General features: G+C 38.4%; 1 protein-coding gene across 1 annotated transcript; it reads left to right on the top strand.

The window, feature by feature from the left end:
* The first annotated feature begins 19,695 nt into the window (after positions 1-19,695).
* On the top strand, positions 19,696-22,262 carry LOC145907329 (ficolin-2-like). Its single transcript, XM_082994752.1, has 5 exons — positions 19,696-19,981; positions 20,057-20,196; positions 20,515-20,606; positions 21,050-21,117; positions 21,878-22,262. Exons 1-5 carry the CDS (start codon positions 19,699-19,701, stop codon positions 22,108-22,110), a joined length of 816 nt encoding a protein of 271 aa, XP_082850878.1. The 5' UTR covers positions 19,696-19,698; the 3' UTR covers positions 22,111-22,262.
* Positions 22,263-24,035: the final 1,773 nt, after the last annotated feature.

Genomic DNA, 24,035 nt, shown 5'->3' with positions numbered 1-24,035 from the left:
GCCAACAGGCCTCCACAGGATTTGTTGCGCCTATGGGAGCCACAGTGGTTGATCAAGCTTAGGTGCCAAGCCTTGGCTGCGATGCCAGTGAACATTTGATAAAAAAAATATATAAGAAAAAACTATGAATTAAAATATTTAAATTGAATTATTCTGTTAATATTTGTTACCCTTTCATTTGGCAACATTTGAGTCAATCATGTAGTTATGCAGTGTGTTTAGTCTGTGACTACACATTAAACATACTTCCAAGCTCGCACCGAAAAAGAGCAAAACATGCAGCTAAAATAAAAGAGAGAGACGTAGAAAGAAGTCAACGTTCCTTTTTCCCAACCTTCCTTCAGAAAACGCCCAGCTTCGTCTTCAAATATGAAAACCCCATGGAAAAATCAAACTCAAACCAACGCTTTCATTTGCACAGGTTTATTATGTAGCAATCTGCAGCAATCATTATTACGTGTTACACCCAGGGTTATTATCAACAACATAAGCATGTTGCTTTTAGATGACGACATTTCTAATGCATTTCACACTCCGTCCGATCTTGAAGATATATTAATTCGTCAGAATGATTGGACTTTTCTGAAGGTGATCCATCAGAAATCGTTTACCACCGCGCCATGTCATTGAAAATCCGTAATTGTTGAGGAAATAGACCCGTTAGGACGCAAAACCTAAACAAAACACAAGCACGCAAGTCCAAAGGAAACACGTGTCTTGGAAAAGGGCATAGATTTATTTTCAAAAACACTGCTTGTGGAAATATGCACAAATTCTAGAAATTAGCATGGTATGGAAACCCTCTTTATAGACACCAAATCAAAGTTACGTCTCATACCACAAGAAGTTTGCCATCCAGACAAACTCCATACTTTGATTCATTTCGCATTATCAGAACTTAAATATTTTGTGGGAAATTGCTTCATTCTCACGCAATGCCCAAATTCAAACAACTTGATCTATTTGATGATTCACATCAATATGGCAATGTCACTATTCAATGACATTCTTCTGTTTTGTGCGTCCTTTCATTGGTAAAGGAAAATACATGAAACTTGCACGTAAGAGGGAATTTTTCTCGTTGTGACACCGGAAGTGTTGTTTGTGCTGATGATCGTCATATGTACCAAACCAAAATGTTGTTTTATTTTTTGTGAGGCATTAAATTCGGTTACCATTATGCAGTTTTCCGTGTTTATCCATTGCAATAATACGAAAGAACGTTGGTTCGATGGAATCACATTCCGCCTTTAGCCGATGTCTTTGATATTATTTCCGAGGTTTGAGTGCCGATACCAGACCTGATTGCATCCTGTACGAGTGGTTTCGACGAATCTGTTGCTTCGCTTGCACAAACATATTACTTACCAAGGTTTGTCCTTCTCTATAGCTCCTAAGAGAAACTTCTTATGGCTTTGCTAATGAACCCAAAGGTTCCCAGCAATATTTCCACAAATGCGTGACGGTTTCCAAAAATATTTCTAATTGTGTGTTGTCCGTTGCTGTGCAAATTGTGAACATATTTACTTTACAAAATATTGAGCGTAACTTTTCGGGGAAAATCTTAAACATATACGAAAGCAAGGTTTAAGTCATATAGCGATGTGGATATTGCAGCGGACAATGACAAATTTTAACAGTCATTGCGTGACATTTCCTTTTTCTTCTTCCACTATGTGTCGCTGGTGCTCTAGCAATGTCACGTGATCTTACGTTTCAAATCGCAGTGCATGGCATTACAAGTTGAGTTAAGATCAGTCTGCTACGTGTTCCATTGCATTCTTTTTTGTAATTGTGAAAAGCAAATCATCACTGAGACTTTATAAGCTATTCGCCTCGTCATATATACCGAACTAATATGTTGATTTATTTTTGTGAGGTATTAAAATCAGTAACCATTATGCAGTTTTCCGTGTTTATCCATTGCAATGATACTAAAGAACGTTGATGGAATCACTTTGCGCCATTTGCTGATGTCTTTGATATTGTTTCCCAGGTTTGAGTGCCGATACCAGTCCTGATTGCATCCTGTACGAGTGGTTTTGACGAATCTGTTGCTTCGCTTGCACACACATATTCCTTACCAAGGCTTGACCTTCTGTATGGCTCCTGCGAAAAACTTCTTAAGGCTTTGCTAATGAACCCAATGGTTCCCAGCAACATTTCCACAAATGCAAGACGGTTTCCAAAAATATTTCTAATTGTGTGTTGTCCGTTGCTGTGCAAATTGTGAACATATTTACTTTACAAAATATTGAGCGTAACTTTTCGGGGAAAATCTTAAACATATACGAAAGCAAGGTTTAAGTCATATAGCGATGTGGATATTGCAGCGGACAATGACAAATTTTAACAGTCATTGCGTGACAATTCTTTTTTCTTCTTCCACTATGTGTCGCTGCTGCTCTAGCAATGTCACGTGATCTTACGTTTCAAATCGCAGTGCATGGCATTACAAGTTGAGTTAAGATCAGTCTGCTACGTGTTCAATTTCATTCTTTTTTGTAATTGTGAAAAGCAAATCATCACTGAGACTTTATAAGCTATTCGCCTCGTCATATATACCGAACCAAAATGTTGATTTATTTTTGTGAGGCATTAAAATCAGTAACCATTATGCAGTTTTCCGTGTTTATCCATTGCAATGATACTAAAGAACGTTGATGAAATCACTTTGCGCCATTTGCTGATGTCTTTGATATTGTTTCCCAGGTTTGAGTGCCGATACCAGTCCTGATTCCATCCTGTACGAGTGGTTTTGACGAATCTGTTGCTTCGCTTGCACACACATATTCCTTACCAAGGCTTGACCTTCTGTATGGCTGCTGCGAAAAACTTCTTATGGCTTTGCTAGTGGTCCCATTGGTTCCCAGCAACATTTCCACAAATACAAGACGGTTTCCAAAAATATTTCTAATTGTGTGTTGTCCGTTGCTGTGCAAATTGTGAACATATCTACTTTACAAAATATTGAGCGTAACTTTTCGGGGAAAATCTTAAACATATACGAAAGCAAGGTTTAAGTCATATAGCGATGTGGATATTGCAGCGGACAATGACAAGTTTTAACAGTCATTGCGTGACATTTCCTTTTTCCTCTTCCACTATATGTCGCTGCTGCTCTAGCATTGTCACGTGATCTTACGTTTCAAATCGCAGTGCATGGCTTACAAGTAGAGTTAAGATCAGTCTGTTACATGTTCAATTGCATTATCTATTATCATTGTGACAAGCAAATCATCACTGGGACTCTATAAGCTATTCGCCGGGGATTGGAATTTATTCCCGAATCCCTGATAAAAAACTGTTATTCGAATTAGTGTTTGCCATTGTGAATTCCACAGAGAGACATTCGGGCAATTGTTAGCCAACAGGCCTCTCGCCTCCAAAAGGGTCATTGTGCCTATAGGGGTCACAGTGGCTGATCAAGCTTGGGTGCGAAGCCTTGGCTGCGATACCAGTAAACATTTGATTTGAAGAAATAACTAAAATCTACCATTTAAATCATTAAAATTCTTTATTTTGTTTATGTTTTTTTTCCATTCATTTTGCGAACATTTGAGTCAATCATATAGTTGTGCAGTGAGTTTAGTCTGTGACTACACATTACACATACTTCCAAGCTCGCACCGAAAAAGAGCAAGACATGCAGCCAAAATAAAAGAGAGAGACGTAGAAAGAAGTCAACGTTCTTTTTTCCCAGTGTTCTTGCAGAAAACGTCCAGCTTCCCCTTTCAATATAAAAACTCCAGACAAGTTTTGTCTACGATCGGAAGTCGAACTCAAACCAATGCTTTCATGTGCACGGTTTATTATGTAGCAATCAGCAACAATATTTATGGAAATAATTTTTGTGGAACTTCCATTCTTATGCAATGCCCAAGTTGAAATAACTTGATCTGTTTGATGATTCACATCAATATGGCAATGTCTCTATTCCAGTATATTCTCTTCTGTTTTTGTGCGCCCTTTCTTTGGTAAAGGAAATTACATGAAACTTGCACGTAAGAGGGAATTTCCCCCGTGGAGACACCGGAAGTGTTGTTTGTGCTGATGATCGTCATATATACCAAACCAAAATGTTGTTTTATTTTTTGTGAGGCAATAAATTCAGTTACCATTATGCAGTTTTCCGTGTTTATCCATTGCATTGACACGAAAGAACGTTGGTTCGATGGAATCACATTGCGCCTTTTGCCGAGTTCTTTGACATTATTTCCGAGGTTTGAGTGCCGATACCAGTCCTGATTGCATCCTGTACGAGTGGTTTTGACGAATCTGTTGCTTCGCTTGCACAAACATATTACTTACCAAGGTTTGACCTTCTCTATAGCTCCTGAGAGAAACTTCTTATGGCTTTGCTAATGAACCCAAAGGTTCCCAGCAATATTTCCACAAATGCGTGACGGTTTCCAAAAATATTTCCATGTGTGTTGTCTGTTGTCTGTTGCTGTGTAAAATGTGAACATATCTACTTTACAAAATATTGAGCGTAACTTTTCGGGGAAAATCTTAAACATATACGAAACCAAGGTTGAAGTCATATAGCGATGTGGATATTGCAGCGGACAATGACAAGTTTTAACAGTCATTTCGTGACATTCCCTTTTTCCTTTTCCACTATATGTCGCTGCTGCTCTAGCATTGTCACGTGATCTTACGTTTCAAATCGCGGTGCATGGCATTACATGTTGAGTTAAGATCAGTCTGTTACATGTTCAATTGCATTCTCTATTATCATTGTGACAAGGCCATTAATACCGAGACTCCATAAGCTATTCGCCGGGGCTCGGAATTTATTCCCGAATCCCTGATAATAAACTGTTATTCGAATTAATGTATTTGCCATTGTGAATTCTACAGAGAGACATTCAGGCAATTATTAGCCAACAGGCCCAAAAAACCCATTGCGCCTATAGGGGCCACAGTGGCTGATCAAGCTTGGGTGCCAAGCCTTGGCTGCGATGCCAGTGAACATTCGATTAAAAGAGATAGAAGAAAAAACTAATAATTAAAATATTTAAATTCCATTATTTTGTTAACATTTGTTACCTTTGATTTGGCAACATTTGAGTCAATCATATAGTTGTGCAGTGAGTTTAGTCTGTGACTACACATTACACTTACTTCCAAGCTCCCACCGAAAAAGAGCAAGACATGCAGTTAAAATACGAGAGAGACGAAGAAAGAAGTCGATGTTCCTTTTTCCCAAAATTCCCCCAGAAAACTTCCCGCTTTGTTGCAAACGTTTTCAAAATAACAAAAAAATAATTATTGCGTCATTGCGAACAATAATAATCATCTATTAATTAATTTCTGGTATTTTTTTACCAAACACCCAATGAATAAATAAAAGTATTTTAAACCACATAAAATTCATCATAACCAACCACATACCATGCGAAAACAATCTTCGGAGCATTGCGGTTGACTGAAAAGTTCAATCAGATTTAACTCCGCCGTCAGTCGGTGCAAGGGAGAAAATCACGCCTTCACGGCAGGTTTGAGTACCGATACCAGTCCTGATTGCATCCTGTACGAGTGGTTTTGACGAATCTGTTGCTTCGTTTGCACAAACATATTACTTACCAAGGTTTGACCTGCTCTATAGCTCCTGAGAGAAACTTCTTATGGCTTTGCTAATGGACCCAAAGGTTCCCAGCAATATTTCCACAAATGCGTGACGGTTTGTCTGTTGCTGTGCAAATTGTGAACATATTTACTTTAAAAGTATTGAACATAACTTTTCGGGGAAAATCTTAAACATATACGAAACCAAGGTTTAAGTCATATAGCGATATTGCAGCGGACAATGACAAGTTTTAACAGTCATTTCGTGACATTCCACTTTTCCTCCTCCACTATGTGTCGCTGTTGCTCAGTCACGTGATCTTACGTTTCAAATCGCAGTGCTTGGCAATACAAGTTTAAGATTAGTCTGTTACGTGTTCAATTGCATTCTCTATTATAATTGTGAAAAGCAAATCATTACTGAGACTCTATGAGCTATTCGCCTCGTCATATATATACCGAACCAAAATGTTGTTTTATTTTTGTGAGGCATTAAATTCAGTAACTGTTATGCAGTTTTCCGCGTTGATCCATTGCAATGATACTAAAGAACGTTGATGGAATCACTTTGCGCCATTTGCCGATATCTTTGACATTATTTTATAGGTTTGATTGCCGATACCAGTCCTGATTCCATCCTGTACGAGTGGTTTTGACGAATCTGTTGCTTCGCTTGCACAAACATATTACTTACCAAGGCTTGACCTTCTGTATGGCTCCTGCGAAAAACTTCTTATGGCTTTGCTAGTGGTCCCAATGGTTCCCAGCAACATTTCCACAAATGCATGACGGTTTCCAAAAATATTTCTAATTGTGTGTTGTCCGTTGCTGTGCAAATTGTGAACATATTTACTTTACAAAATATTGAGCGTAACTTTTCGGGGAAAATCTTAAACATATACGAAAGCAAGGTTTAAGTCATATAGCGATGTGGATATTGCAGCGGACAATGACAAGTTTTAACAGTCATTGCGTGACATTCCCTTTTTCTTCTTCCACTATATGTCGCTGCTGCTCTAGCAATGTCACGTGATCTTACGTTTCAAATCGCAGTGCATGGCATTACAAGTTGAGTTAAGATCTGTCTGTGACGTTTCCAATTGCATTATCGATTATCATTGTGACAAGAAAATCATCAATGGGACTCTATAAGCTATTCGCCGGGGATTGGAATTTATTCCCAAAAGCCTGATAATAAACTTTTATTCGGATTAAAGTGTTTGTCATTGTGAATTCTACAGAGAGACATTCGGGCAATTATTAGCCAACAGGCCTTTCGCCTCCAAAAGGGTCATTGCGCCTAAAGGGGTCACAGTGGCTGATCAAGCTTGGGTGGGAAGCCTTGGCTGTGATACCAGTAAACATTTGATTTCAAGAAATAACTAAAATCTACAATTTAAATCATAAAAATTCTTTATTTTGTTAATATTTGTTACCTTTTTATTTGTCAACATTTGAGTCAATCATATAGTTGTGCAGTGTGTTTAGTCTGTGACTACACATTACACATACTTCCAAGCTCGCACCGAAAAAGAGCAAGACATGCAGTTAAAATACGAGAGAGACGTGGAAAGAAGTCAACGTTCCTTTTTCCCAAAATTCCCCCAGAAAACTTCCCGCTTCGTTGCTTTCTTGTCTGAGTATCAGAACATTGATTAGTGGTTCTTAACCTTTCAACCTCATCGAAGCCCTTGGATTCTCTGCAAGGATTCGTCGAACCCACGAAAACATGCAAAAATAGCAATAATTAGAATATATAGACTTAAAACGAAACGGAATACGAATTGAAATCAATCTGACACAATTTTAGTATTTGGATACTGCGTACAAGCAAAGACATTTTCGCATGCAGGATGTTATGTTTTTTTGTTTACCGAAACCAGAATACAATGGTGTTGAAGATGGGTCGGGGAGAGATGACTAAAGTCCAAGATTTTAAATTCGCATAATATTCCATAGGGGTCATCACCATACGTGGCCAGATATGGTCGCTCTATAAAGCATACTTATCCTAACCACGGGAATGTGTTTTGATTGCATCACAGCACGAAAAAATATGTTTTGGAACAACCTCTTCTTCTACACAACAGACGCGGTTGTCTGCGGAGTTTTTCGCGCACCGTCTGAAGCGACAGCGGGATTCATACACTAAGTGCGATTTAAAACACCTTGACCCTCTGTGTCGTAAAATCGTTGATAGGACAAATTGTTGTTACGTTTAACTTTAAAATCAATAAAATAATCATGTACAGAGCGTTACTCAAAACAAATGCATTATTTAGTTTGCTATTACTTTTGGACCAGAAAATGACCAGGTTTGTGGCTCTGATGCACCAGATTTATTTAAACAAACGTTTTCAAAATAACAAAAAAATAATTATTGTGTCATTGTAAACAGTAATAATCATCTATTAATCTATTTCTGGTATTTTTTTACCAAACACTGAATGTACAAATAAAAGTATTTTAAACCACCTAAAATTCATCATAACAAAGCAAATACCATGCGAAAACAATCTTCCGAGCATTGCGGTTGACGGAAAAGTCAAATCAGATTTAACACCGGTCGCTTGAAGCCAGAAAATCACGCCTTCACGGCATGGCGCCGGCTCGTATGAACGCCCGGTCGTTTGCCGCGATATCGAAAACCGCACCGCCAGCCACTAATGTTGTACGTGTGTGATGAATGTTTACGTCAGCCATGACTACGAACGATTTTCAAATTCACGCAAGTGCCCAGCAATTACCATCTTAGCTCATGCGAGTGAAAGTATTCCATGGTTACAATCCAACCTCCTCGTGCCAACTTAACTTGCGAAACTGTTTAAGAGAAAAATGTGAACACATTTGCTTCAAAAATATAGAGCGTAACCTTTCGGGGAAAATCTTGCACATATACGAAACCAAGGTATAAGTCATGTAGCGATGTGGATATTGCAGCGGACAATGACAAGTTTTAGCAGTCATTGGGTGACATTTCCATTTTTTCTCTTCCGCTATGTGGCGCTGGTGCTCTAGCAATGTCATGCGATCTTACGTTTCAAATCGCAGTGCATGGCATTACAAGTTGAGTTAAGATCAGTCTGTTACGTGTTCAATTGCATTCTCTATTATCACTGTATCAAGACAATCAACACTGAGTCTCTATAAGCTATTCGCCGAGGATTGAAATTTATTCCCAAAAGCCCGATAATTAACTGTTATTCGAAGTGTTTGTCATTGTAAATTCAACAGAGAGACAATTGGAATAGACATTTGGGCAATTATTAGCTAACAGGCCTTTCGCCACCATAGGATTTGTTGCGCCTACAGTTCCCACAGTGGCTGATCAAGCTTAGGTGCCAAGCCTTGGCTGCGATGCCAGTGAACATTTAATAAAAAAATATATAAGAAAAAACTATTATATAAAGTATTTAAATCGCATTGTTTCGTTTATATTTGTTACCCTATGATTTGGCAACATTTGAGTCAATCATATAGTTGTGCAGTGAGTTTAGTCTGTGACCACACATTACGCATACTTCCAAGCTCGCACCGAAAAAGAGCAAGACATGCAGCTAAAATAAAAGAGAGAGAGACGTAGAAAGAAGTCAACGTTCTTTTTTCTCAATCTTCCTTCAGAAAACGCCCAGCTTCGTCTTCCAATATAAAAATGCCATGGAAATTCGAACTCAAACCAACGCTTTCATTTGCACGGTTTATTATGTAGCAATCTGCTGTAATTACTATTACGTGTTACACCCAGGGTTATTATCGTCAACGTAAGCATGTTGCTTTTAGATGTCGACATTTCTAATGCATTTCACACTTCGTCCGATCTTGAAGATATATTAATTCGTCAGAATGATTGGACTTTTCTGAAGGTGGTCCATCAGAAATCGTTTACCACCGCGCCATGTCACTGATAATCCGTAATTGTTGAAGAAATAGACTCGTTAGGACGCAAAACCTAAACAAAAAACAAGTACGCAAGTCCAAAGGAAACACGTGTCTTGGAAAAGGGCATAGATTTATTTTCAAAAACACTACTTGTGGAAATATGCACAAATTCTAGAAATAAGCATGGTATGGAAACCCTCTTTATACCTGACACCAAATCACAGCTACGTCTCATAACACAAGAAATTTGCCATCCAGACAAACTCCAAACTCTGTTTCGTTTCGCATTATCAGAACTTAAATATTTGGGAAATCTTTTGTGGAACTTTCATTCTCACGCAATGCCCAAATTCAAATAACTTGATCTGTTTGATGATTCACATAAATATGGCAATGTCACTATACAATGACACTCTTCTGTTTTGTGCGCCCTTTCATTGGTAAAGGAAATTACATGAAACTTGCACGTAAGAAGCAATTTTCCCCGTAGAGACACCGGAAGTGTTTTTTGTGCTGATGCATCGTCATATCTACCAAACCAAAATGTTGTTTTATTTTTTGTGAGGCATTAAATTCAGTTACCATTATGCAGTATCCGTGTTTATCCATTGCATTGATACGAAGAACGTTGGTTCGATGGAATCACATTGCGCCTTTTGCCGATGTCTTTCACATTATTTCCCAGGTTTGATTGCCGATACCAGTCCTGATTGCATCCTGTACGAGTGGTTTTGACGTATCTGTTGCTTCGCTTGCACACACATTTTAATTACCAAGGTTTGACCTTCTCTATAGCTCCTGAGAGAAACTTCTTATGACTTTGCTAATGAACCCAAAGGTTCCCAGCAATATTTCCACAAATGCGTGACGGTTTCGAAAAATATTTCCATGTGTATTGTCTGTTGCTGTGTAAAATGTGAACATATCTACTTTACAAAAGATTGAACGTAACTTTTCGGGGAAAATATTAAACATATACGAAACCAAGGTTTAAGTCATATAGGGATTTGGATATTGCAGCGGACAATGATAAGTTTTAACAGTCATTTCGTGACATTCCCTTTTTCCTCTTCCACTATGTGTCGCTGTTGCTCTAGCATAGTCACGTGATCTTACGTTTCAAATCGCAGTGCATGGCATTACAAGTTGAGTTAAGATCAGTCTGTTACATGTTCAATTGCATTCTCTATTATCATTGTGACAAGGCCATCAATACTGACACTCCATAAGCCATTCGCCGGGGCTTGGAATTTATTCCCAAAAGCCTGATAATAAACTGTTATTCGAATTAATGTATTTGCCATTGTGAATTCTACAGAGAGACATTCAGGCAATTATTAGCCAACAGGCCCAAAAAACCCATTGCGCCTATAGGGGCCACAGTGGCTGATCAAGCTTGGGTGCCAAGCCTTGACTGCGATCCCAGTGAACATTCGTTTAAACGAGACAGAAGAAAAAACTAATAATCAAAAAAATTTAAATTCCATCATTTTGTTAATATTTGTTACCTTTTTATTTGTCAACATTTGAGTCAATCATATAGTTGTGCAGTGAGTTTAGTCTGTGACTACACATTACACATACTCCCAAGCTCGCACCGAAAAAGACCAAGACATGCAGCTCAAATACGAGACAGACGTAGAAAGAAGTCGATGTTCCTTTTTCCCAAAATTCCCTCTGAAAACTTCCCGCTTCGTTGCTTTCTTGTCTGAGTATCAGAACATTGATTAGTGATTCTTAACCTTTCAACCTCATCGAACTCCTTCGATTCTCTGCAAGGATTCGTCGAACCCCCGAAAACATGCAAAAATAGCAATAATTAGAATATATAGACTTAAAACGAAACGGAATACGAACTGAAATCAATCTGACACAATTTTAGTGAATTTAGGTTACAGCGTACAAGCAAAGACATTTTCGCATGCAGGATGTTATGTTTTTTTGTTTACCGCAACCAGAATGCAATGGTGTTGAAGATGGGTCGGGGAGATATGACTAAAGCCCGAGACTTTGAATTCGCATACGTGGCCAGATATGGTCGCTCTATAAAGCATATTTATCCCAGCCACGGGAATGTGTTTTAAATGCACCACAGCACGAAAAAATATGTTTTGGAACGCTCTCTTCTGCACAACAGACGCGGTTGTTCGCGGATTATTTTCGCACCGTCTGAAGCGACAGCGGGATTCATACCCGAAGTACGGTTTAAATAACCAAAACACCTTGACCTCTGTATCGAAAAATCGTTGATAGACAAATTGTTGTTAACGTTTAACTTCAAAATCAATAAAATAATCATGTACAGAGCGTTACTCAAAACAAATGCATTATTTAGTTTGCTATTACTTTTGGATCAGAAAATGACCAGGTTTGTGGCTGTGATGCACCAGATTTATTTAAACAAACGTTTTCAAAAAATAACAAAAAAATAATTATTACGTCATTGCGAACAATAATAATCATCTATTAATTAATTTCTGGTATTTTTTTACCAAACACCCAATGAATAAACAAATGTATTTTAAACCACCTAAAATTCATCATAACAAACCAAATACCATGCGAAAACAATCTTTCGAGCATTGCGGTTGATGGAAAAGTTAAATCAGATTTAACTCCGCCGTCAGTCGCTGCAAGCGAGAAAATCACGCCTTCACGGCATGGCGCCGGCTCGTATGAACGTCCGACCGTTTGACGCGATATCGAAAACCGCACCGCCAGCCACTAATGTTGTACGTGTGTGATGATTGTTTACGTCAGCTATGACTACGAACGATTTTCAAATTCACGCAAGTGCCCAGCAATTACCATCTTAACTCATGCGAGTGAAAGTATTCAATGGTTACAATCCAACCTCCTCGTGCCAACTTAACTTGCGAAACTATTTAAGAGAAAAATGTGACAGAAACGTTCGCTGATTTTTTTACATCATTGGAGCTTCGTCGAACCCCTGAAACGTCGAAATCGAACCCCTGGGGTTTGATCTAACCAAGATTAAGAACCACTGACCTAAATATTTGGGAAATCTTTTCAGGAACTTTCATTCTTACGCAATGCCCAAGTTCCAATAAATCGACCTTTTTGATGATTCACATAAATATGGCAATGTCACTATTCCATTATATTCCCTTCTGTATTGTGCGCCCTTTCTTTGGTAAAGGAAAATGCATGAACTTGCACTTAAGAAGAAATTTACTTGGTGGAGGCGTCGAAAAAATTAGTTGATGGCTTTTTTGTGTTGATGCATCGTCATATATATACCGAACCAAAATGTTGTTTTATTTTTGAGAGGCATTAAATTCAGTAACTGTTATGCAGTTTCCCGCGTTTATTCATTGCATTGATACGAAGAACGTTGGTTCGATGGAATCACGTTGCGCCTTTTGCCGACGTCTTTGACATTATTTCCCAGGTTTGAGTGCCGATACCAGTCCTGATTGCATCCTGTACGAGTGGTTTTGGCGAATCTGTTGCTTCGCTTGCACAAACATATTAACTACCAAGGTTTGACCTTCTCTATAGATCCTGGGAGAAACTTCTTGTGGCTTAGTTAATCAACCCAAAGGTTAACAGCAATATTTCCACAAATGCGTGACGGTTTCCAAAAATATTTCCATGTGTGTTTTCTGTCGTCTGTTGCTGTGTAAAATGTGAACATATCTACTTTACAAAATATTGAGCGTAACTTTTCGGGGAAAATCTTAAACATATACGAAACCAAGGTTTAAGTCATATAGCGATGTGAATATTGCAGCGGACAATGACAAGTTTTAACAGTCATTGCGTGACATTCCCTTTTTCCTCTTCCACTTTGTGTCGCTGCTGCTCTAGCAATGTCACGTGATCTTACGTTTCAAATCGCAGTGCATGGCATTACAAGTTGAGTTAAGATCAGTCTGTTACATGTTCAATTGCATTCTCTATTATCATTGTGACAAGGCCATCAATACTGAGACTCCATAAGCTATTCGCCGGGGCTTGGAATTTATTCCCGAAAGCCTGATAATAAATTATTATTCGAATTAATGTATTTGCCATTGTGAATTCTACAGAGAGACATTCAGGCAATTATTAGCCATCAGGCCCCAAAGACCCATTGCGCCTATAGGGGCCACAGTGGCTGATCAAGCTTGGGTGCCAAGCCTTGGCTGCGATGCCAGTGAACATTCGTTTGAAAGAGACAGAAGAAAAAACTAATAATTAAAATATTTAAACTCCATCATTTTGTTAATATTTGTTACCTTTTTATTTGGCAACATTTGAGTCAATCATATAGTTGTGTACAGACTTTAGTATGTGACTACACATTACACATACTTCCAAGCTCGCACCGAAAAAGACCAAGACATGCAGCTAAAATACGAGAGAGACGTGGAAAGAAGTCAACGTTCTTTTTTCCCAACCTTCCCTCAGAAAACTTCCCGCTTCGTTGCTTTCTTGTCTGAGTATCAAAACATTGATTAGTGGTTCTTAACCTTTCAATCTCATCGAACCCCTTGGATTCTCTGCAAGGATTCGTCGAACCCCGAAAACATGCAAAAATAGCAATAATTGGAATATATAGACTTAAAACGAAACGCAATACGAACTGAAATCAATCTAACACAATTTTAATGTGTTACTGTGTACAACTGTGTACAAAGCAAAGACATTTTCGCATGCAGAATGTTATGTTTTTTCGTTTACCGCAACTAGAATGCAATGGTGTTGAAGATGGGTCGGGGAGAGATGACTATAAAATCCGTGATTGTGAATTCGCATAATATTCCATAGTGGTCATCACCATACGTGTTCAGCAATGGTCGCTCTGTAAAGCATATTTAGCCCAGCCACGGGAATGAGTTTTGATTGCATCACAGCACGAAAAAATATGTTTTGGAACGCCCTTTTCTGCACAAAAGACGCAGTTGTTCGCGGATTATTTTCGCACCGTCTGAAGCGACAGCGGGATTCATACCCGAAGTACGGTTTAAAACACCTTGACCCTCTGTGTCGTAAAATCGTTGATAGGACAAATTGTTTTTAACGTTTAACTTTAAAATCAATAAAATAATCATGTAGGCTACAGAGCGTGACTCAAAACAAATGCATTATTTAGTTCGCTATTACTTTTGGATCAGAAAATGACCAGATTTGTGGAACTGATCTACAAGATTTATTTAAACAAACGTTTTCAAAATAACAAAAAAGTAATTATTGCGTCATTGGCAACAATAATAATCTATTCATTAATTTCTGGTAATTTTTCACCAAAAACTCAACGTATAAATAAAAGTGATTTAAACCACCTAAAATTCATCATAACAAACCAAATACCATGCGAAAACAATCTTCCGAGCATTGCGGTTGACGGAAAAGTTAAATCAGATTTAACTCCGCCGTCAGTCGCTGCAAGGGAGAAAATCACGCCTTCACGGCAGGCGCCGACACGTATGAACGTCCGGCATTTTGCCGCGATATCGAAAACCGCACCGCCAGCCACTGATGTTGTACGTGTGTGATGAATGTTTACGACAGTCGTGACTACGAACGATTTTCAAATTCACGCAAGTGCCCAGCAATTACTATCTTTACACATGCGAGTGAAAGTATTCAATGGTTACAATCCAACTTCCTCGTGCCAACTTAACTTGCGAAACTATTTAAGAGATAAATGTGACTGAAACGTTCGCTGATTTTTGTTAATCATTGGAGGTTCGTCGAACACCTGAAACGTCGAAATCGAACCCCTGGGGTTTGATCTAACCAAGATTAAGAACCACTGACCTAAATATTTGGGAAATCTTTTGTGGAACTTTCATTCTTACGCAATGCCCAAGTTCCAATAAATCGACCTTTTTGATGATTCACATAAATATGGCAATGTCACTATTCCAGTATATTCCCTTCTGTATTGTGCGCCCTTTCTTTGGTAAAGGAAAATGCATGAAACTTGCACGTAAGAAGGAGTATATTTGGTGGAGGCGTCGAAAAAATTAGTTGATGGCTTTTTTGTGTTGATGCATCGTCATATATGTACCGAACCAAAATGTTGTTTTATTTTTGAGAGGCATTAAATTCAGTAACTGTTATGCAGTTTCCCGCGTTTATTCATTGCATTGATACGAAGAACGTTGGTTCGATGGAATCACGTTGCGCCTTTTGCCGACGTCTTTGACATTATTTCCCAGGTTTGAGTGCCGATACCAGTCCTGATTGCATCCTGTACGAGTGGTTTTGGCGAATCTGTTGCTTCGCTTGCACAAACATATTAACTACCAAGGTTTGACCTTCTCTATAGATCCTGGGAGAAACTTCTTGTGGCTTAGTTAATCAACCCAAAGGTTCCCAGCAATATTTCCACAAATGCGTGACGGTTTCCAAAAATATTTCCATGTGTGTTTTCTGTCGTCTGTTGCTGTGTAAAATGTGAACATATCTACTTTACAAAATATTGAGCGTAACTTTTCGGGGAAAATCTTAAACATATACGAAACCAAGGTTTAAGTCATATAGCGATGTGAATATTGCAGCGGACAATGACAAGTTTTAACAGTCATTTCGTGACATTCCCTTTTTCCTCTTCCACTATGTGTCGCTGTTGCTCTAGCATAGTCACGTGATCTTACGTTTCAAATCGCAGTGCATGGCATTACAAGTTGAGTTAAGATCAGTCTGTTACATGTTCAATTGCATTCTCTATTATCATTGTGACAAGGCCATCAATACTGACACTCCATAAGCCATTCGCCGGGGCTTGGAATTTATTCCCAAAAGCCTGATAATAAACTGTTATTCGAATTAATGTATTTGCCATTGTGAATTCTACAGAGAGACATTCAGGCAATTATTAGCCAACAGGCCCAAAAAACCCATTGCGCCTATAGGGGCCACAGTGGCTGATCAAGCTTGGGTGCCAAGCCTTGACTTCGATCCCAGTGAACATTCGTTTAAAAGAGACAGAAGAAAAAACTAATAATCAAAAAAATTTAAATTCCATCATTTTGTTAATATTTGTTACCTTTTTATTTGGCAACATTTGAGTCAATCATATAGTTGTGCAGTGAGTTTAGTCTGTGACTACACATTACACATACTCCCAAGCTCGCACCGAAAAAGACCAAGACATGCAGCTCAAATACGAGACAGACGTAGAAAGAAGTCGATGTTCCTTTTTCCCAAAATTCCCTCTGAAAACTTCCCGCTTCGTTGCTTTCTTGTCTGAGTATCAGAACATTGATTAGTGATTCTTAACCTTTCAACCTCATCGAACTCCTTCGATTCTCTGCAAGGATTCGTCGAACCCCCGAAAACATGCAAAAATAGCAATAATTAGAATATATAGACTTAAAACGAAACGGAATACGAACTGAAATCAATCTGACACAATTTTAGTGAATTTAGGTTACAGCGTACAAGCAAAGACATTTTCGCATGCAGGATGTTATGTTTTTTTGTTTACCGCAACCAGAATGCAATGGTGTTGAAGATGGGTCGGGGAGATATGACTAAAGCCCGAGACTTTGAATTCGCATACGTGGCCAGATATGGTCGCTCTATAAAGCATATTTATCCCAGCCACGGGAATGTGTTTTGATTGCACCACAGCACGAAAAAATATGTTTTGGAACGCTCTCTTCTGCACAACAGACGCGGTTGTTCGCGGATTATTTTCGCACCGTCTGAAGCGACAGCGGGATTCATACCCGAAGTACGGTTTAAATAACCAAAACACCTTGACCCTCTGTATCAAAAAATCGTTGATAGACAAATTGTTGTTAACGTTTAACTTCAAAATCAATAAAATAATCATGTACAGAGCGTTACTCAAAACAAATGCATTATTTAGTTTGCTATTACTTTTGGATCAGAAAATGACCAGGTTTGTGGCTCTGATGCACCAGATTTATTTAAACAAACGTTTTCAAAAAATAACAAAAAAATAATTATTACGTCATTGCGAACAATAATAATCATCTATTAATTAATTTCTGGTATTTTTTTACCAAACACCCAATGAATAAACAAATGTATTTTAAACCACCTAAAATTCATCATAACAAACCAAATACCATGCGAAAACAATCTTCCGAGCATTGCGGTTGACGGAAAAGTTAAATCAAATTTAACTCCGCCGTCAGTTGCTTCAAGGGAGAAAATCACGCCTTCACGGCATGGCGCCGCCTCGTATGAACGCCCGGTCGTTTGCCGCGATGTCGAAAACCGCACCGCCAGCCACTAATGTTGTATGATTGTTTACGTCAGCCATGACTACGAACGATTTTCAAATTCACGCAAGTGCCCAGCAATTACCATCTTAACTCATGCGAGTGAAAGTATTCAATGGTTACAATCCAACCTCCTCGTGCCAACTTAACTTGCGAAATTAAATATTTTTAAAACACCAGCTGCACTGATGAGACCCTTTTAGGTCGAAACCCAGGTTAAGAACCACTTACCTCAATATCTGGGAAATCGTTTGTGGAACTTTCATTCTTACGCAATGCCCAACTTCAAATAAATTGATCTGTTTGATAATTTACATCAATATGGCAATGCCACTATTCCAGTATATTCCCTTGTATTTTTGTGCGCCCTTTCATAGGTAAAGGAAAATGCATGAAACTTGCACGTAAGAGGGAATTTACTTGGTGGAGGCGTCGAAAAAATCAGTTGATGGCTTTTTTGTGTTGATGCATCGTAATATATGTACCGAACCAAAATGTTGTTTTATTTTTGAGAGGCATTAAATTCAGTAATTGTTATGCAGTTTCCCGCGTTTATCCATAGTATTGATACGAAGAAAGTTGGGTCGATGGAATCACATTGCGCCTTTTTTGCCGATGTCTTTCACATTATTTCCGAGGTTTGAGTGCCGATACCATGCAGTCCTGATTGCATCCTGTACGAGTGGTTTTGACGTATCTGTTGCTTTGCTTGCACACACATTTTAATTACCAAGGCTTGACCTTTTGTATAGCTCCAATGAGAAACTTCTTATGGCTTTGCTAACGAACCCAAAAGTTTCCAGCAATATTTCCAAAATTACATTACGGTTCCCAATCATATTTTCACAAATACATGACGGTTCCCAGCAATATTTCCACAAGTACCTGACGGTTCCCAACCATATTTTCACAATTACATGACGGTTCCCTGCAATATTTCCCAATTAAATGACGGTTCCCAGCAATATTTCCACAAGTACCTGACGGTTCCCAGCAATATTTCCACAAGTACCTGACGGTTTCCAGAAATATTTCTACAAGTACCTGACAGTTCCGGACAATATTTCCACAATTACATGTCGGTTCCCAACAATATTTCCACAAGTACCCGGACGGTTCCCAGCCATATTTCCACAATTAAATGACGGTTCCCTGCAATATTTCCACAAATACATGACGGTTCCCAGCAATATTTCCACAAGTACCTGACGGTTCCCAGATCCAAATATTACCATCAAACCGCCTTTTTTGTTTTTCGACAAACTGATGTAACACTCAAGTATATAAGCGTCTGAAAGCTTGAAATATTGTTGCAGATCTAGATATGATTCTGAGAATATAGAGTCTGGTCCGTAAATTTTGCCCTGTTTTATATATTTTGAACTTTTAAGCAAGTGCTTATGCCATCATCGGTTGAAAATTCTCGAGTCTCAAGTGGTTACGTGCTAATGTCGACAGTGCCTTCGCCAGAAAAATAGACAGAGTGTTTAATTTTTCGTTGCAAATCAAGACAGAGGGATATACTTGCTCTGTGTTAGGTGGTTGTATGTTTGCGTAGTGTGAGGAGTTTGTGACGAAAGATATGAAACGCTAAAATCATCTGGGTGAAGTGCAGTTGAGTTTGTATGTTAAATATTAAGTTTTTAGGTCACACGACTAAAAAGATAGTTCAATTGTAAACAACCAAGTTATCAAATCAACAATCGCCGAAAAAACGCAGTTTCGCAATCAGCTAACCTAAAACAGAACTCTTAAAACCCAATGTAATGGTTGTGATATGAAACTATCTGCACGTTACTAACTTTTGTACATTCATATGTCGTGTAGAAAAAATACACCACATTTTCGATGAATAAAAAGTAAATCAAAAATGAAATGCGCAACTCAATTAAAGACAAACGAACAACAAACGGATAAAATGTAATAAAAAGGGTAGTTTCCTTTTTTAAAGCATTCTGCTGCGTCCGATTTGAAATAATCAGCATGTAACATTTCATGTTGTTTCTTGTTTAACTTCTGTAGGCCTACTTTCAAAACGCAGATGGCAAATATCAACTGCATTCTGCTGCTTTTTCTAACTTGTCCAATTCTAAGCTTGTGCCAAAGAGCCAATCAGGTCATCCTGACTTGTGGAGGAAGCAACGAAGATCCGATACCAGGACCAGCGGGTCCTCCTGGAAAACGGGGTCCACCGGGAGCTGTTGGGCCTGGTGGGGTCCAGGGCCCGAAAGGAGAGTCCGGTGCCAATAACACCTGGGAAGACGAATTTAGAAGATTGGAAGCAATCGTGAATACATTGGAAAACCAAGTTCAAGCTAATACAGGTCCGCGTTGTTTATTTGGTAATAAATAGAATTTTTTAATTCTTTTATTGATAATTTTGTTAAATAATTTCGCAGATTTCATTTCCCGTGCAATGTTTTCAACCTGTAAGGACGCATTACAACACGGCTTTACCGAGAGCGGAGTTTACAATTTATCTTATCCTCGGCCTTACCAAGGATATTGCGACATGCAAACTGATGGTGGAGGTTGGCTAGTGAGTTCATATTTTGAGATTAGAAAAAAAATTTTTTTGGATAATTGTAGTGGTTTGACAAAGAATGAATAAGATTATTTGAAAGAACAGGATAATTTTATGCAAACAATGGAACCGAAACTGCAAATAAAATGGGATGCCTTAAATTAATTACTGTGTGTAGAAAGTACAAACGTTTTCTATAAAAGTATCTGTTTCAAATTTAAATATAACATGCAACATTGCAACATAACGGATGTATGTACTTGCTTGATGGAAATATTAAGCAAGAATCCACGCAAGACAATGCAATTTTGTTTTTCATTTTTAATTTTTCAGGTTGTGCAGAAAAGATTTGATGGTTTAACTAATTTTTATCGGGGCTGGAGAGAATATGAAAAGGGATTTGGTTCCTTGACTGGAGAGTTTTGGTTAGGTAATTGGACAATGGCATTACCCGCATTTAAATCAATAGTATCTTTTGTTTATTTACATTTAACCAACTCCCAATTAGTTTTTGTTCTTTAGTGCCTCCAGTGGTTATTTCCTATAACACCAAAGGTAGATAGGATTGTGTGCAAATGTGTTATTATTTCCTCGTCGTCACGATTGTCATATATTGGGCTGCGCACGAGTGCAAGCAAAGCTATTCGTCGTCAAACTCCAACAACAAAAGCATAAACAAATAAAACTTAACGTTTGTTGACTAATTAAGGCTTGGAGCTGATGCACGAACTCACAAGTTGGAAACGTCAAGAGCTCCGCGTTGACCTGCAAAATTTCGATAACACAAAGTATTATGCAAAGTACAGGTAACTACATGCGTGCGTTTGAGTGCCAAGTTTTTGAGTTCCTATTTGTACCATCTTGACAGCAACTTCAGCATCGGTTCATCAAGGGAGAATTACCGTCTGACTGTTGGTGGGTACACTGGTGACGCAGGTAAGTGAGCAAACATGTTTAACTAATTAGCTTGATACAAAGGTAGTTTAATAAAGTCTTTAACTCAGGGGCGCACAACCTTTAGATTAATACCGGCCGCATCTCTCGGACTTTATTTTACCAACAGTCGCCAGTGAGTCCCAACTGACAATTACGCATTTAATTATGCCTTTAAAAGTGTAATGAAATTTTGTAAAAAATGCTTGATTTTATTCTGTTTTATAACAAAGACTGACCAATTCCATAAGCCAAACATCCAAGCAAAACCTGTAAACCAAGTTTTTCACAATGCACGGCCGACAATACAAATGTAATATAAAGCATGTTTACGGCCGCAGGTGAGTCAACGACGTGCTGAATTTCACTCGTTTTGCCCATTTTTCTGCAAGACTTTTTTCCATAAAAGTCTGCGACCTTTTGAAGTAAATATACGAGTCAATCACTTGCGTGGCGGTTAATAAACATTTTTTTATCATTTGTGAAATTCGCCAGCCGCCAAAATCGAAAGTTTAAAATAAATCGAAGAAATGTCTCCAAAAACTAAAATTTTTACGAAGTCTGAATACGCAATACTAAAAAATCGGAATTAAAAAAAAATGTGTTTCGCAATTATAGCGTTATTGGCACATTTGTCTATGTTACTCACAAAATGCGTAAACTCATCTATATTAAACATTCATTGCTCTCAATTGTATGCCAGTTGATTAGCTGGTTAACATCTGAACCGCAAAATAAACTTTTAAAAAATTTTCACCAATAGTTGATAAGCTGGATTATCACAATCAGATGCCATTCTCCACACATGACCGAGATCATGATACAGATAGTGGAACCTGTGCTGTTATATGGCATGGAGCTTGGTGGTATAAGAGGTGTCATTACTCCAACCTGAACGGAAAGTATTACAAGGAGGAGACAAGAGCATACGATTCGAACCAGTGGTATCCGGTATCACGTAAACGTTCGGAAATGAAAATAAGACCTGTGATGTAATAATATTAAAGAGAAAACGAAACAAATGAATGGAATTATTTACGTGATTTAATAAAAATAAAAATAAATCATCGTAATTACTGGAAATATTTTTCGTTATTCTTTGAAAAGTGATTACCAATTTATTAACCGCATATACTTATTACCACCACGATCGCATCGAATTCACAAGTGTGTTTGCTTGATGCTGTGAATATTTTGTAAATACTTTGCTTCACAAATCATCACATATAATATAATATACATGGAACTTAAAAACATGAAACCTTTGGCTTGTTGCGTCATTATTCAGTACAGCAGAAGAGACCTTCGGGTCAAGGTTTAGTCTTAAGTGTGGCGCCCGCCTTGCAAACTTTGTCAGGCGGGGAGTTTGACTGGGGCGGTACATCTGTCAAAGAATAACACAGGTGTCCTTAGGTGAGCTCAGCGAGGACGGAAACCTTGCGTAGAGTAAAAGGGCAAAAGCTCACTTGATTTTCAGCATGAATACAGACCGCGAAAGCGTGGCCTATCAATCATCTGGAACTTTAAGCAAGAGGAGTCAGAAAAGTCAGTAAACCAAGTATTTCGCTAATTTCAACGTCTCGAAACCTGCTAAATGCTGGGAGTAGATTTGCGATAAAATTCATGCTGTTTTTCTTTGGATTGTTCGTATTGAAATGATTTTAAACCAATGAATGAAAAGGTTAGATACCAAGCACACTTTAAACACAGATAATTGCAATTAGCACAACACAAAAACATAATAATCACACAGGTGGTCACAGATGGATTGGGGCCGATTTCATAAATCACGTGACAGTGGCATGCAAACGTCATCACTGTCGTGTGGAAGGCATGGGACGTGGCCACAGCAGTTGCAAACAGACTTCATTCAAATTCTGCATGATGCGTTGTTGTCAAAACCTGTTTGTGACTCGTGTTCGAAACCAACCACTGGCCATAAAATAAGAAGTTGGGCACTAAGCCAACAGCTTACATTTTCCCAGTATACTGATCATGACACATAAAAATATATTGTCAATACGCTACTACTTGCGACATCTAGCGGCAAATTGAAAAGGTTATATTATTTCCACAACAACTTTTGCCAACACCAACAAGAACTACGCTTAAAGCAATTACATGCAAAAAGATTAGACTATGGATTACATGCGTTTTTTTTTTTTTGAAAAACTGTTTGTGGGTCAAGTAATCACTTTCCATAAAATGGAATTCCTATCATATTTCAATAACTCTGCGGAAGGCAAATACACATTTACAAGAAAAACACTCTTTTTTCTCTTCTCCCCAAAAGCGTGAGCCTCGAGTCGCTATTAAAAAATCAAGCTCAAAACGAATGGGAATTTTTGTAGTGTTTGTGTTTCCGTCGCGTCTCCCATTCTGCTCAACATTGAATACAATTGCGTGTTGTGTTCTATGTGCTGGATGACGGATCTGGCACCGCAAGATATTTCCCTTGCAAAATAGTTGACGAGATATTTCTGCATAAGATCTAGTCACAAAACAGATTTCTGTGTGTACTGTTGTATTGTGGAACTCCAAGTCAGTTGTACGAATATAATGACTTCCTATTTCAGTCAGACATCGCCCCAGCGTTGCTGTCGCCACTTAGTGGTTTACGCAATGTCATTCAAGCATCATAAACACGCATCGCATCGTAGGTCCTGTAACATTGTCATTTTCCATATGCTTGTGGACAGCCTGATGAATCCATTAGTGAACCCCTGGCCCTGTTGATGGTGCGTTTCTTTAAATTGTTTGTGTCGAAAAGGCTGAACCATCAACTGAAAACGTTCGATAACAAGAACGCATATATGTGACAGTTAATTGCTATTTGAATAAGGCAAGCATCATACGTGAGTTACCTACTGTTTCGACAAGCTATTTTCTCTATTTAATCATTTGCAAGTTGTTCAAAGCAG

This window comes from Ascidia mentula, chromosome 6, assembly GCF_947561715.1.
Source record: "Ascidia mentula chromosome 6, kaAscMent1.1, whole genome shotgun sequence".
NCBI lineage: Eukaryota > Metazoa > Chordata > Ascidiacea > Phlebobranchia > Ascidiidae > Ascidia > Ascidia mentula.
The sequence above is the reverse complement of the archived record's forward strand: the minus strand, read 5'-3'. Positions and strand labels throughout refer to the sequence as shown.